Source organism: Heptranchias perlo, chromosome 15 (genome assembly GCF_035084215.1).
Source record: "Heptranchias perlo isolate sHepPer1 chromosome 15, sHepPer1.hap1, whole genome shotgun sequence".
Classification (NCBI taxonomy): Eukaryota; Metazoa; Chordata; class Chondrichthyes; order Hexanchiformes; family Hexanchidae; genus Heptranchias; species Heptranchias perlo.
In genome coordinates, this window is record NC_090339.1 from 66,158,391 (window position 1) to 66,173,462 (window position 15,072).

General features: G+C 46.8%; 1 protein-coding gene across 2 annotated transcripts in view; it reads right to left on the reverse strand.

Annotated features, from left to right (window-relative positions):
• The window catches only part of phf6 (PHD finger protein 6), a 63,569-nt gene that overhangs the window by 16,174 nt on the left and 32,323 nt on the right, over positions 1 to 15,072 (reverse strand). For both annotated transcript variants that reach the window (XM_067997351.1, XM_067997350.1), the window contains exons 7-8: positions 12,906 to 13,066; positions 6,668 to 6,808 (exon numbers count right to left, since the gene is read on the reverse strand). In XM_067997351.1, the coding sequence (XP_067853452.1) occupies positions 6,668 to 6,808; positions 12,906 to 13,066 (302 nt within the window). The remainder of the gene's footprint in view (positions 1 to 6,667; positions 6,809 to 12,905; positions 13,067 to 15,072) is intronic.

A 15,072-nucleotide genomic window follows, 5' to 3' on the forward strand; every position in this document is an offset into this window, starting at 1 on the left:
GATTAGAATGGGCACCTGGTTGTTCTGCGAGCCGGCGCGGACACGATGGGCCGGATGGCCCCCTCCTGTGCTGTATCTTTTCTATGGTTCTAACTGGCCCCAATGCCCCAGGAATCTGAAGCCCTTCCCTCCTGCACCATTGCTTCAGCCACTTATTAACCTGTCTTATCCTGCTATTCCTATACTCATTTACACGTAGCACTGGGAGTAATCCAGAGATTATGACCTTCGAGGTCCTGCTTTTTAACTTCCTCCCTAGCTCTTGAAACTGACTGCAGGACCTCGACCCTTTTCCTTCCTATGTCATTGGTTCCACATGGACCATGACTTCTGGCTGTTCCCCCCCGCCCCCCCTTAAATGTTCTGCACCCTCTCAGTGATGTCCTTTACCCTGGCACCAGGGAGGCAACACACCATGTGGGACGCATGTCAGAGGTTGCAGAAACGCCTGTCTATCCCCGACTATCAAATCCCCTGGAACAACTGCATTTCTTTTGCCCCCGTGCAGCCGAGTGTCTCGGTGTCGTGGATTTGCTCCTGACTGCATTCCTGAGGTGTCAAAACCCTCACTGGTATTCAACACTGTATAGCGGTTAGTGAGAGCCACACTCCCAGGGGACTCCTACACTGCCTGCTCCTCCTGGTCTGTCTGGTGGTCACCAGCTCCCTCACCGCCTGAACACTGTAGCTGTGGGGCGACACCTCCTGAAACGTGCTATCCACAAGACTCTCAGCATCCTGTAGTGATGCCTGCGCCCCACAAACTCAAAGCTCGAGCAGTTGGCGGCACTTCCTGCACGTGGTTTTCAGGACACACAATGTTCTGGAGTTCCCACGTGGCACAGGATGTGCATGCGACAGGCCCTAGCTGTCCTGTCATGTTAGCTACAGTTATTTAAACTGTTTTAGCTTTAAGGCACTTTACTGTGTACCGGACACTAAAACACTAACCACTAAAAAACATTAACTGGTGAACATAAGAACATGAGAAATAGGAGCAGGAGTAGGCCAATCGGCCCCTCGAGCCTGCTCCGCCATTCAATAAGATCATGGCTGATCTGATCCTAACCTCAAATTTAAATTCATGTCCAATTTCCTGCCCGCTCCCCGTAACCCCGAATTCCCTTTACTTCTAGGAAACTGTCTATTTCTGTTTTAAATTTATTTAATGATGTAGCTTCCACAGCTTCCTGGGGCAGCAAATTCCACAGACCTACTACCCTCTGAGTGAAGAAGTTTCTCCTCATCTCAGATTTGAAAGAGCAGCCCCTTATTCTAAGATTATGCCCCCTAGTTCTAGTTTCACACATCCTTGGGAACATCCTCACCGCATCCACCCGATCAAGCCCCTTCACAATCTTATATGTTTCAATAAGATCGCCTCTCATTCTTCTGAGCTCCAATGAGTAGAGTCCCAATCTACTCAACCTCTCCTCATATGTCCACCCCCTCATCCCCGGGATTAACCGAGTGAACCTTCTTTGTACTGCCTCGAGAGCAAGTATGTCTTTTCTTAAGTATGGACACCAAAACTGTATGCAGTATTCCAGGTGCGGTCTCACCAATACCTTATATAACTGCAGCAATACCTCCCTGTTTTTATATTCTATCCCCCTAGCAATAAAAGCCAACATTCCGTTGACCTTCTTGATCACCTGCTGCACCTGCATACTAACTTTTTGATTTTCTTGCACTAGGACCCCCAGATCCCTTTGTACTGCAGTACTTTCCAGTTTCTCGCCATTAAGATAATAACTTGCTCTCTGATTTTTCCTGCCAAAGTGCAGAATCTCACATTTTCCAATATTGTATTGTATCTGCCAAATCTCCGCCCACTCACCCAGCCTGTCCATATACCCTTGTAGGTTTTTTATGTCCTCCTCACTCTCTACTTTCCCTCCCATCTTTGTATCATCTGCAAACTTTGATACGTTGCCCTCGGTCCCCTCCTCCAAATCGTTAATATAGATTGTAAAGAGTTGGGGACCCAGCACCGACCCCTGCGGAACACCACTGGCTACTGGTTGCCAGTCCGAGAATGAACCATTTATCCCAACTCTCTGCTTCCTGTTCGATAACCAATCCTCCACCCATGCCAGAATATTACCCCCAATCCAGTGATTCTTCATCTTGAGCAATAATCTTTTATGTGGCACCTTGTCGAATTACGTACTGACTTACTCTCGGCACGCCTCCTTGCCTTGTTCTGATTCCTCATGCAGCTCCCTTTATGCTCCGCTAAGTCTATAATTCTTTGGTTTAAATCATGTAGCACCTCCTCACCCCCCCCTCCCCCACCTAATCCTCACACTCACCAATTCCCAGCTGAATACAGTTCACTCTTAGCGGTCCACTCTGTGCCTTTCCCAACCTCCATAACATCGCCCACCTCCGCCCCTGCCTCAGCTCATCCGCTGCTGAAACCCTCATCCATGCCTTTATTACCTCCAGACTGGACTGTTCCAATCCTCTCCTGGCCAGCCTCCCATCTTCCACCCTCCATAAACTTGAGTCCATCCAAAACTCTGCTGCCCGTTTCCTAACTCGCACCAAGCCCTGTTCACCCATTAGCCCTGTGCTCGTCGACCTACATTGGCACTCGGTCCAGTACATAAGAACATAAGAAATAGGAGCAGGAGTCGGCCAATCGGCCCTTCAAGCCTGCTCCACCATTCAATAAGATCATGGCTGATCTGATCCTAACCTCAATCTAAATTCATGTCCAATTTCCTGCCCGCTCCCCGTAACCCCTAATTCCCTAAGCCTAGATTTTAAAATTCTGAGCCTTGTTTTCAAATCCCACCATGGCCTCACCCCTCCCTATCTTTGTAACCTCCACCAGCCCTAAAACCCTCCAAGAACTCTGCGCCCCTCCAATTCTGGCTTCTTGCACATCCCCGATTTTAAATCGGTCCACCATTGGCGGCCGTGCTATCAGCTGCCTAGGCCCGGAGCTCTGTAATGCCCTCCCTAAACCTCTCTCTCCTCCTTTAAGATGCTCCTTAACACCCGCCTCTTTGACCAAGCTTTTGGTCACGTCCTAATATTTCACGTGGGTCAGTGTCAAATTTGTTTGATAACGATGTGAAGCGCCTTGGAACACTTTACAACGTTAAAGTATTACATAAATGAAAGTTGTTGTTGATGTCTAATCACTTTCGAACAAAATCGGACTCACGTTACCAGGAGTAATGTACTGGCATTTACTCTTCCCATCTCCACAAACATTTCCTCCACTCAGTTATGATGATTGTGAAGGATACATTTAATTTGCCACTTTACTTCCAGTGGATTTTTTTTTTAAAAATACGTTCATGGGATGTGGGCGTCGCTGGCGAGGCCGGCATTTATTGCCCATCCCTAATTGCCCTTGAGAAGGTGGTGGTGAGCCGCCTTCTTGAACCGCTGCAGTCCGTGTGGTGAAGGTTCTCCCACAGTGCTGTTAGGAAGGGAGTTCCAGGATTTTGACCCAGCGACGATGAAGGAACGGCGATATATTTCCAAGTCGGGATGGTGTGTAACTTGGAGGGGAACGTGCAGGTGGTGTTGTTGCCTGCTGCCCTTGTCCTTCTAGGTGGTAGAGGTCGCGAGTTTGGGAGGTGCTGTCGAAGAAGCCTTGGTGAGTTGCTGCAGTGCATCCTGTGGATGGTGCACACTGCAGCCACTGTGCGCCGGTGGTGAAGGGAGTGAATGTTTAGGGTGGCGGAAGGGGTGCCAATCAAGCGGGCAGCTTTGTCCTGGATGGTGTCGAGCTTCAAGTGTTGTTGGAGCTGCGCTCATCCAGGCAAGTGGAGAGTATTCCATCACACTCCTGACATATGCCTTGTAGATGGTGGAAAGGCTTTGGGGAATCAGGAGGTGAGTCACTAGCTGCAGAATACCCAGCCTCTGACCTGCTCTTGTAGCCGCAGTATGTGTGTGGCTGGTCCAGTTAAGTTTCTGGTCAATGGTGACCCCCAGGATGTTGATTGTGGGGGATTTGGCGATGGTAATACCGTTGCATGTCAAAGGGAGGTGGTTAGATTCTCTCTTGTCGGAGATGGTCATTGCCTGCCACTTGTCTGGGGCGAATGTTACTTGCCACTTATCAGCCCAAGTCTGGATGTTGTCCAGGTCTTGCTGCATGCGGACACAGACTGCTTCATTGTCTGAGGAGTTGCGAATGGAACTGAACACTGTGCAATCATCAGCGAACATCCCCATTTCTGACCTTATGATGGAGGGAAGGTCATTGATGAAGCAGCTGAAGATGGTTGGGCCGAGGACACTGCCCTGAGGAACTCCTGCAGCAATGTCCTGGGGCTGAGATGATTGGCCTCCAACAACCACTACCATCTTCCTTTGTGCTAGGTATGACTCCAGCCACTGGAGAGTTTTCCCCGATTCCCATTGACTTCAATTTTACTAGGGCTCCTTGGTGTCACACTCAGTCAAATGCAGCCTTGATGTCAGGGGCAGTCACTCTCACCTCACCTCTGGAATTCAGCTCTTTTGTCCATGTTTGGACCAAGGCTGTAATGAGGTCTGGAGCAGAGTGGTCCTGGTGGAACCCAAACTGAGCATCGGTGAGCAGGTTATTTATGAGTAAGTGCCGCTTGATAGTACTGTCAACGACACCTTCCATCACTTTGCTAATGATAGAGAGTAGGCTGATGGGGCAGTAATTGGCCGGATTGGATTTATCCTGCTTTGTGGCCAGGACATACCTGGGCAATTTTCCACATTGTCGGGTAGATGCCAGTGTTGTAGCTGTACTGGAACAGTTTGGCTAGAGGCCTGGCTAGTTCTGGAGCACAAGTCTTCTGCACTACAGCTGGGATGTTGTCGGGGCCCATAGCCTTTGTTGTATCCATTGCACTCAGCCGTTTCTTGATATCACGTGGAGTGAATTGAATTGGCTAAAGACTGGTTTCTGTAATGGTGGGGATATCGGGAGGAGGCCAAGATGTATCATCTACTCGGCACTTCTGGCTGAAGATGGTTGCAAACGCTTCAGCCTTGTCTTTTGCACTCACGTGCTGGACTCCACCATTAGTAATGCAGATTTGTCCCATTTTCCATAAGAAATAGGAGAAGGAGTAGGCCATACGGCCCCTCGAGCCTGCTCCGCCATTCAATAAGATCATGGCTGATCTTCAACCTCAACTCCACTTTCCTGCCCAATCCCCATAATCCTCGATTCCCCTGGAGTCAAAAAATCTAGCTGTCTCAGCCTTGAACACACTCAATGACTCAGCATCCACAGCCCTCTGCGGGTAGAGAATTCCAAAGATTCACAATCCTCTGAGTGAAGAAATTCCTCATCAGTCTTAAATGGCCGACCCTTTATCCTGCGACTGGGCCCTCTAGCCGGAGACAAGGTCAATAGTTCCCTCTTTCCCCAGTACTGGTGCCAGTGCCCCATGAATCGAAACCCTTCTTCCACGCCACTGTTTGAGCCACGCATTTAACTCTCTGATCCGTTTGTCCCCATGCTAATTTGCACGTGGCTCAGAGAGTAATCCAGAGATTATTACCTTTGAGATTCTTCTTATTAATTTAGATCCTGGCCCCTCAAACTGTCTCAGCAGAACCTCATTCTTAGTTCTACCTATGTTGTTGGTTCTTACATGGACCACGACAACTGGATCCTCCTCCTCATGCGCTAAGTTCTTTTCCAGCCGCAAGGAGATGTCCTTAACCCTGGCAACAGGAAGGCAACACAGCCTTCGGGACTTGGTCGCGGCTGCAAAGAACAGTGTCTATCCCCTACCACATTCCTTTTTATTCCCCCCACTTGAATGGCCCCCTGTACCATAGTGCTATGGTCAGTTTGCCCATCCTCCCTGCAGTCCTTGCTCTCATCCATGCAGGTAGCAAGTACCTCGTACCTGTTGGACAAGGTCAAGGCTCCTCCATCACTACATCCTGGGACCCCATACCTGTCTGACTCGCAGTCACATCCTCCTCTCCCTAAATACTGAACGAATCTAAACGACTACCTAATCTAAGGTTGTGTGACTGCCTCCTGGATCAAAGTGTCCAGATAACTCTTCCCCCCCCCCCCCTCCCAGATGCATTGCAATGTCTGCAGCTCAGACTCGAGCCCCTAACAGACATCATTCACCATGATCTAGATTTGTGCCAACAAAGCTTCACACAGGGTTTTTAAAAAACATTAAATGGCTAATTTGGGATCTACATTTAATGATTTTAGCATGAGTTATTTAATTAGCTACATATTCCACTGAGCCAGAAATCCAAGATGGCGCTGGAAACACTTGGAAAAATAAATTGATTCGAATTGCAGCACTTGCATTGGTTTTCTCTGGGATCTGCCCTGATCTATATTTCAGTGATTCAGCTTGGTGACATTTCTTTGAGTTCATCAAAACACACCTGAGGTTTCTGATATGGACAGATGTAATCTGCCACTCCCACTTAACATGTTACATGCTGAACGAAATACCTAATTTATGAATAGAGTGATGTTTAAGCCTGGTCTTAAGACTATAGCATGCAAGTCCATCATTTGCAATCAGGCCTCAAAAACATAAATAACAACAGGAGGCAGAGGGATCCTGATGTTTGGTAGAAAGGATGGTCCCAAAATACATTAGAGTTCATGCAAAATCTTGGCAATCCCTATCCCGAATTGTATTGACCACTACTCATCAGGCCCCCTTACCATGCATTTGTAATGTGCTGCAACTTTTTTAGCATTTGACGTGTGGAGTTTTCCTCTGGTCTCATTTTCTTCATCTCCAGCGTGGCAGAATCCACACTTTGGTCCGGTAATTGTGGGACTGCTGCAGTGAGACTGCTCCCTCTGCAAAGGTAAATATACGTACAAAATAAAAACAAGAATAGCACGTTTAAGGAGGTGGTCACCCCGCAGCTTAAGGGAGTGCAGGCAGAGAGGGACTGATTGACCATCGGACAGACAAGGAGGACCAGGCACATAGTGCAGGAATCCCCTCAATGCATCCCATTCTCTAACCGGTAGCGAGGGAGAGGGTTCCTCTGGGCAGTTCAGCCAGAGCCGTCCACGGAACCATGGGCGGCTCAGCTGTACCGGGGGGGGGGGGGGGGGCGGGGGGGAAGAAAGGTCAGGAGGGCAATAGTTAGGTGGTCAGTCAGGCGTTACTGCGGCCGCAGACATGGGTCCAGGATGGTACGTTGCCTCCCTCGTGCCAGGATCATGGATGTCACGGAGTGGCTGCAGAACATTCTGGAGGGCGAGGGTGAACAGCCAGAGGTCGTGGTCCACATTGGTATTTGCCAGGTGACCTCAGCGAATCAGGCAAATGCTTCTCTTTCCAGACACTGCACCAGAAAGGTCAGTGATTCACCTTGTGGTGCCATTTCACAGCTTGCAGAACTCTCTCACAGTAAGTAACAAGCGCTGCAAGACTGACATTGACGGCACCAATGGAGAATTCAACTGTTTGAAGGCGTGTGTATGACATTAATTCAGATAGGAAAATTACCATCTTATCAAATTTTGGCAAGTTACTTAGAGGTCCTACAGGCAGATTTTAGGGAGCTAGTAAAGAGATTAATAAGCAGGATCTCAAAAGGTAGTAATCTCCGGACTACTCCCAGTGCCACGTGCTAGTGAGTATAGAAATAGGAGGATAGAGCAGATGAATGCGTGGCTGGAGAGATGGTGCAGGAGGGACGGCTTTAGACTCCTGGGGCGTTGGGACCAATTCTGGGGGAAGTGGGACCTGTATAGGACAGCCGGGTTGCACCTCAACGAAGCTGGGACCAATGTCCTCACGGGGAGTTCTCTAGTGCCGTGAGGGGGTTAAACTAATTTGGCGGGGTCATGGGCACCAGGATGTAGCATTGGAAAGGAGAAACGAGGTGCACAAAGAATTGGGAGACAGAGATAGCACTACAGTAAGAAATGGTACAGTATTAGGTGGGATCAGACTAAGGGAGAATACAAGAAGATCTAAGATAGGTCTACAGTGCATGGGTGCAAACACACAAAGCGTAGCAAACAAGGTTGGTGAGCTGCAGGCAGAATTAACCACATGGGAATATGATGTTGTGGCGATAACAGAGACCTGGCTCAAAAAAGGGCAGGATTGGGTACTAAATGTTCCTGGAGTTCAGGAAAGATAGGGAAGAAAGGAGGGGGGTGGCAGCATTGATTAAGGAGAATATTGCAGTGCTGGAAAGGGGGGATGCCCTGAAGTTTGTGGGGGGGGGGGGGGGGGAAAGAGGGAGAGAAGAGGGGGTCGAGGACAGAATTCTATTTGGTTAGAGTTAAGAAACAATAGAGGAGCCACTACTGGGTGTTTTCTATAGGCCAGTTAGTGGGAAGGATATAGAGGAACAAATCTGCAGGGAAATTACAGAGGTGCAAGAGTGATAACGGGGGACTTCAACTATTCTAATATATACTGGGATAATAAGGGGCAAAGAGGGGGAGGAATTTTTGAAGTGAGTTATGGAATCATAGAAAGGTTACAGCACGGAAGTCGGCCATTCGGCCCATTGAGTTCGCGCCGACTCTATGCAAAAGCAATCCAGCTCGTCCCACTCCCCCGCCCTATCCCTGTAGCCCTGCAAATTTTTCCCTTTGAAGTACTTATCCAGTTCCCTTTTGAAGGCCATGATTGAATCTGCCTCCACCACCCCCTCGGGCAGTGCATTCCAGATCCTAACCACTCGCTGTGTAAAAAAGTTTTTCCTCATGTCACCTTTGGTTCTTTTGCCAATCACCTTAAATCTATGTCCACTGGTCCTTGACCCTTCCGCCAATGGGAACAGTTTCTCTCTATCTACTCTGTCTAGACCCTTCATGATTTTGAAAACCTCCATCAAATCTCCTCGCACCATCTCTGTTCTAAGGAGAACAACCCCAGCTTCTCCAGTCTATCCATGTAACTAAAGTCCCTCATCCCTGGAGTCATTCTAGTAAATCTCTTCTGCACCCTTTCTAAGGCCTTCACATCTTTCCTGAAGTGCGGTGCCCAGAACTGGACACAATACTCCAGTTGTGGCCGAACCAATGTTTTAAAGGTTCATCATGACTTCCATTATTTTGTACTCTATGCCTCTATTTATAAAGCCTAGGATCCCATTTGCTTTTTTAACCACTTTCTCAACCTGCCCTGCCACCTTCAATGATTTGTGCACATATACCCCCAGATCTCTCTTCCTGTATCCCTTTTAGAATTGTGCTCTCTAGTTTATATTGCCTCTCCTCGTTCTTCCTAACAAAATGTATCACTTCGCATTTTTCGACGTTAAATTTCATCTGCCACATGTCCGCCCATGCCACCAGCCTGTCTATATCCTCTTGAAGTCCATCACTATCCTCCTCACTGTTTACTACCCTTCCAAGTTTTGTGTCATCTGCTAATTTTGAAATTGTGCCCTGTACACCCATGTCCAAGTCATTAATATATATCAAGAAAAGCAGTGATTCCAGCACTGACCCTTGGGAAACACCACTGTACACCTCCTCCAGTCTGAAAAACAACCGTTCACCACTACTCAGTTTCCTGTCCCTTAGCCAATTCTGTATCTGTGTTGCTACTGCCCCCTTTATTCAATGGGCCACAATCTTGATAAGCCTACCGTGTGGCACTTTATATCAAACGCCTTTTGAAAGTCCATATACACCACATCAACCGCATTGCCCTCATCTACCCTCTCTTACCTCATCAAAAACACTCAGGTTAGTTAAACAAGATTTGCCTTTAAGAAATCCATGCTGGCTTTCCCAAATCAATTCACCCTCGTCCAAGTGACGGATAATTCTGCCCTGGATTATCATTTCTAAAAGTTTCCCCACCACTGAGGTTAAACTGAATGGCCTATAGTTGCTGGGTTTATCCTTACACCATTTTTTGAACAAAGATGTATTATTTGCAAGTCGCCAGTCCTCTGGCACCATCCCCGTATCTACAGATATTTGGAAGATTATGGCCAGTACCTCAGCAATTTCCACCCTTACTTCCCTCAGCAACCTAGGATGCATCCCTTCCGGACTGGATGATTTATCTACTTTAAGTACAGCTAGCCTTTCAAGTACCACTTCATCATCAATTTTTAGCCCATCCAGTATCTCAACTACATCTTCCTTTACTGAGACTGTGGCAGCATCTTCTTCCTTGATAAAGACAGATGCAAGGTATTCATTTAGTACCTCAGCCATCCCCTCTTCCTCCATGAGTAGATCTCCTTTATGGTCCCTAATTGGCCCCACCCCTCCTCTTACTACCCGTTTACTGTTTACATGCCTGTAGAAGACTTTTGGATTCCCTTTTATGTTAGCCGCCAGTCTATTCCCATACTCTTTCTTTGCCCCTCATTTCCTTTTTCATTTCCCCTCTGAACTTTCTATATTCTACCTGGTTCTCACTTGTGTTATCAACCTGGCATCTGTCATACATCCCCTTTTTCTGTTTCATCTTACTCACTATCTCTTGTCATCCAGGGAGCTCTGGCTTTATTTGCCCTACCTTTCTCCCTCATGGGAATGTGCCTAGACTGTACCCGAACCATCTCCTCCTTAAAGGCCGCCCATTGTTCAATTACAGTTTTTCCTGCCAATCTTTGATTCCAATTTACCCGGGCCAGATCTGTTCTCATCCCATTGAAATTGGCCCTCCTCCAATTGAGTATTTTTACTTCGAGTGATCCGTGTCCTTTTCCATAGCTATTCTAAACCTTATGATACATGATCGCTGTTCCCTAAATGCTCCCCCACTGATATTTGCTCCACTTGGCCCACCTTATTCCCTAGATCCAAGTCCAGCAATGCCTCCTTCCTCGTTGGGCCGGAAATGTACTGGTCAAGAAAGTTCTCCTGAACACATTTCAAAAATTTCTCCCCCTCTGTGCCCCTTATATTATTGTTATCCCAGTCTATATTAGGATAGTTGAAGTCCCCTGTTATCACAACTCTATAGTTCTATAGGGTGGGGGTGTGGGACCTGGAAATATATCGCCATTCCTTCATTGTCGCTGGGTCAAAATCCTAGAACTCCCTACCTAACTAGATGCCTGACCGATCTAGGTAGAGTGGATAGGGAGAACCTATTTCCCTTAGCAGAGGGGTTAGTGACCAGGGGGCATAGATTTAAAGTAATTTTCTTTAGAAGGATTAGGGGGGAACTGAGGAGAAATTTTTTATCCAGAGGATGATGGTGGTCTGGAACTCACTGCCTTAAAGGGTGGTAGAGGCAGAAACCCTCAATTCATTTAAAAAGTACTTGGATGTGCACTTGAAGTGCCGTAACCTACAGGGATATGGATCAAGTACTGGAAAGCTCTCAGCCGGCACGGACACGATGGGCCGAATGGCCTCCTTCTGTGATGTAACTTTCTATGATTCTAACAGCACTGTGGGAGAATCTTCACCACACAGACTGTAGCAGTTTAAGGCAGCAGCTCACCACCACCTTCTCAAGGGCAATAAATGCTGGCCTTGCCAGTGACGCCCACATCCCATCAATGAATAAAAAAAAGCTGGACTGCTGTTGCAGAGCGCCGGCACAGACTCAATGGGCCGAATGGCCTCCTTCCGTGCTGTAACCATTCTATGATGCTATAGTCTGCAACAGCACAAAGGCAAGAAAACATTACATTAATTACAAAACTAATGCAATTTGGGGTTCAGATAACATCGTACATTACAACAGCCTTGAACTCGTCAATGTGTATATCAATAATACATGCTTGCATGCACTGCCTGCGATACTCTACTTCCTGTTCTTGCCACACAGTGTCAACATTACCCATTAGAAATTCCTGTGTATCACAATGTAAAACACGACAGCAGGGGCCAGTCGCAGCGAGAGCGGGAGCCAGTCATAGCAAGTGAATGGTCCTCGGTATCACCATGATAGTGGCGCGGGGGGGAAAAGAGTGGGGGGCAGTCGCAGCGAGAGCGACGCCGGTGGTCATTTATTCTTTAGTTTCTGCTCAAATGTTCTTCAAAATTATTTGAAAACATCATGAGGATAGTGTGGTGAACTGGGGTAGGGGTGTAGGAGCGGACTTGGGAGGTGAACCAGGGGAGAAGGGAGGAAAAGGAGAGTGAGTTGGGATCGGGGAGGTGTAGGGGATTGGGTCGGTGTGGTGGTGGCGGGGGCGAATGAGTCGGGGCGGTTGGGAGGTGAGGGGGGTAAAAAGAGGTGGAAGGGGAGTGAGCTGGGACGGTTCCTTTACCTCTCACCCAAAAGAAAAATAAGTTGAAAGCAAAAAGGGGTTAAGGGGAGAAAAAAAAAGAGAAACAGAACCAGGAGGCGAGGCAGAGAAAGAAACATCAACAAAAATGTTCCTTCTGCCAACTCTATTATAAATGCCTCCGCCATCACTTACAATGGAGACTGCCCGTGGACTGGTCACGCTGCTTAGACACTCTCCGTCCAGTAGACACACTGTGGCTCCACCACTGGCCGAGGGGCCTTATTACATGACAAGTTCACACCGTGTATCCCTTTATAAAGGTGGACACCAGAATTTATAATGGAAAACAAAAATAAAGATTGAAGAAATGACTTTAAAGTGGAGATTGAATTCCGCCTGTGCGCTCTGGTCCCATTATTCACCTCATCTGAAGACTATACTTGGCTTTGAGGAGTGCCATGCCATGGGAGATTGCCTGGTAACATTATAACTTCACATATCTTGTGCTTAGGTTTCACTATACTCTGATTTTAGATTCAATATATCTTTAGAAGGAATATGCAGTGAAATGAGAGGGGGGGGGGGGGGTCGGGGACAGCTACCACAAAGCAACTGAAAGATTTCAGGAATATAACACCATCCCTTCATAATATAAATCAGTTTTAAATAATTTCTAGGATGACAAAATGGGGTCTCAGGGAGGGGGACAGAAAGAAAAATAAATGAAAATGACTTATCAGATATTGTTCCATAATAATTTAATTACTCACATAGGAACTGCAACTAGTTTCATCTCTTCCTTGAGAGGATGTGGACATGGCATCATCTGACTCATCTTTTGAGTTAGGAGCTCTTGGTTTTCCTCTGTGCCCTCTCCCAGCACCTCGCCGAGGACCTGTGGAACACTCATTCAAGTTTCCTTGTAGCCCATCTGTGAAGAGCACATTTAAATCAACTACTTTACCAACAGACAATAATGATTGGTTTAAAGTGCAAATTAAACCATTGTTCAGAGGCAGAAAGCTCTAAATTTCAATTTGTGTCATGACTCATTCTGTATGCTTGTCTCCTTATCCCTTTCGGTCGCCCTCTGGAGACCTTAAAAAGACTATCTCCCATTACCCTCGCTCCCTAAAGGCTAACTTGTAATGGATTAGTCAAATGGGCAACAGCGGCCTCTGGTATCTCATCTTTCTTGTTTCTCGGCTTGTAGAAGCCTGAACAGATTGAGCGGTGGGGACCATCATGATTGTCTACATCCGATGCCCACGCATGGACTTCCACCAGCAATGGACAATGGTCAGGAATGTAAATCCTAACCAATTTTTTCTTGTTCTCTAGCCCAACCAATTGCCCTGGTTAATGAAATTCCCTGACTCAGTGTAGATGAAAGATCTAACCTGGGGCCTTATGGTCTCCATAGCTCAATATTGCAGCATGCAGTACACCTTCCCACTCAGCCATCAGGGGAGCATTTCTCAGCAACTGAAGGAGATGTTGCCTCAAAAGATCAGTTTCATCAGACATTTACAGCACAAACCCACTCTCTCCCCCCCACAAATAACATGGGAGCAAATCACTAAGTTCACTGAGTGCAGGCAGCTAATTCCTCTTCTGGGGTTTGAAGACAGTGACACGACTGCATTGAATAGAACGGTTTCAGCATGGAAGGAGGCCATTCGGCCCATCGAGTCAGTGCCGGCTCTCCAAGAGCAATCCAGCTAGTCCCACACCCCTGCAAATTTTTTCCCTTCAAGTACTTATTCAATTCCCTTTTAGAAAGCCACGATTGAATCTGCCTCTACCACCCTTTCAGGCAATGCATGCCAGATCTTAACCACTCGCTGTGTAAAAAAGTTTTTCTTACTTTAAGTACTGCCAATCTTAAGTACCTCCTCTTTATTTTTATCCCATCTAATATCACTATCACTACTACCTCCTCCTTTACTGTTACAATGGTAGCATCCTCTTCTCCAGGAAGACCGATGCAAAGTATTTATTTAGTACCTCAGCCATGCCCTCTCATTAGACCGTGACATGTACAAAAACAATGTTAAGTTTGGGGCCACTAAATATATTTTTACTTATCCCCAGTAGAGACAACCAAGTGAGAGAAGATTTGAGATATAATTTACATTTTTCCTTCCCTAACTCTGTTCAACTTTGCCTTTTGAAATCCAAACCACAGATGATCACATTTACACTAGAGTTTGGTCTCAAACCACCAGGCGGTGGAGGTTTAACTTTTGGGCTTACCAACGGATTCAATCAGACATCTACCCTGTGTATACACTATCTTTACCTTCACCATTACACGAAAGGCGGTATGAATGCACCCTTCACTGACTTGATTCAAACCCTGTGCTGTGGACAGAGTGGTGGCTTTGTGTGATGTGAAGCTGCTGGGGTTGCATCTGATGTGGAACAAAAGGTGGCCGATAGAAGCAGAAAGGTTCTATTGGGTGAAAAATAAAACAGTAGCAACTGGAGACAGCTGGTGTGGGAAGATCACGGAACAGTAATTTAACAGGGGTTATATGGTAGGCCTGTTACGAGTACTTCCTTGGTTTACAATCTACAGTACTGCACATGCATGTTAGAAGAACAGGCAGCAACACCAGATATATTTTCAAGTTGAGAGCGACAGGAACCTAAAAGCAACAGAACACAGATCAGAAACACCATGCAAGATTACGAGATATCAACTGCAGTAAAAAGACAGGCCAAGTGAGGGGAAAATCAAGAACCAGAGTGGAGAGCAGGGAGAACAGACAGGATTGGGTTTAGTAAATGAAGTTTACATTTACCTAGTTTACCTAGATCTTAATTAGGATTGTAGTAGTATGTAAATTGAGATGATGAATTTAAAGCAACATTTAAGCATGTTGGCTGAGGTACAGTTTTTGCTGTTGTGTATATTGCTATCAATATTCTAAC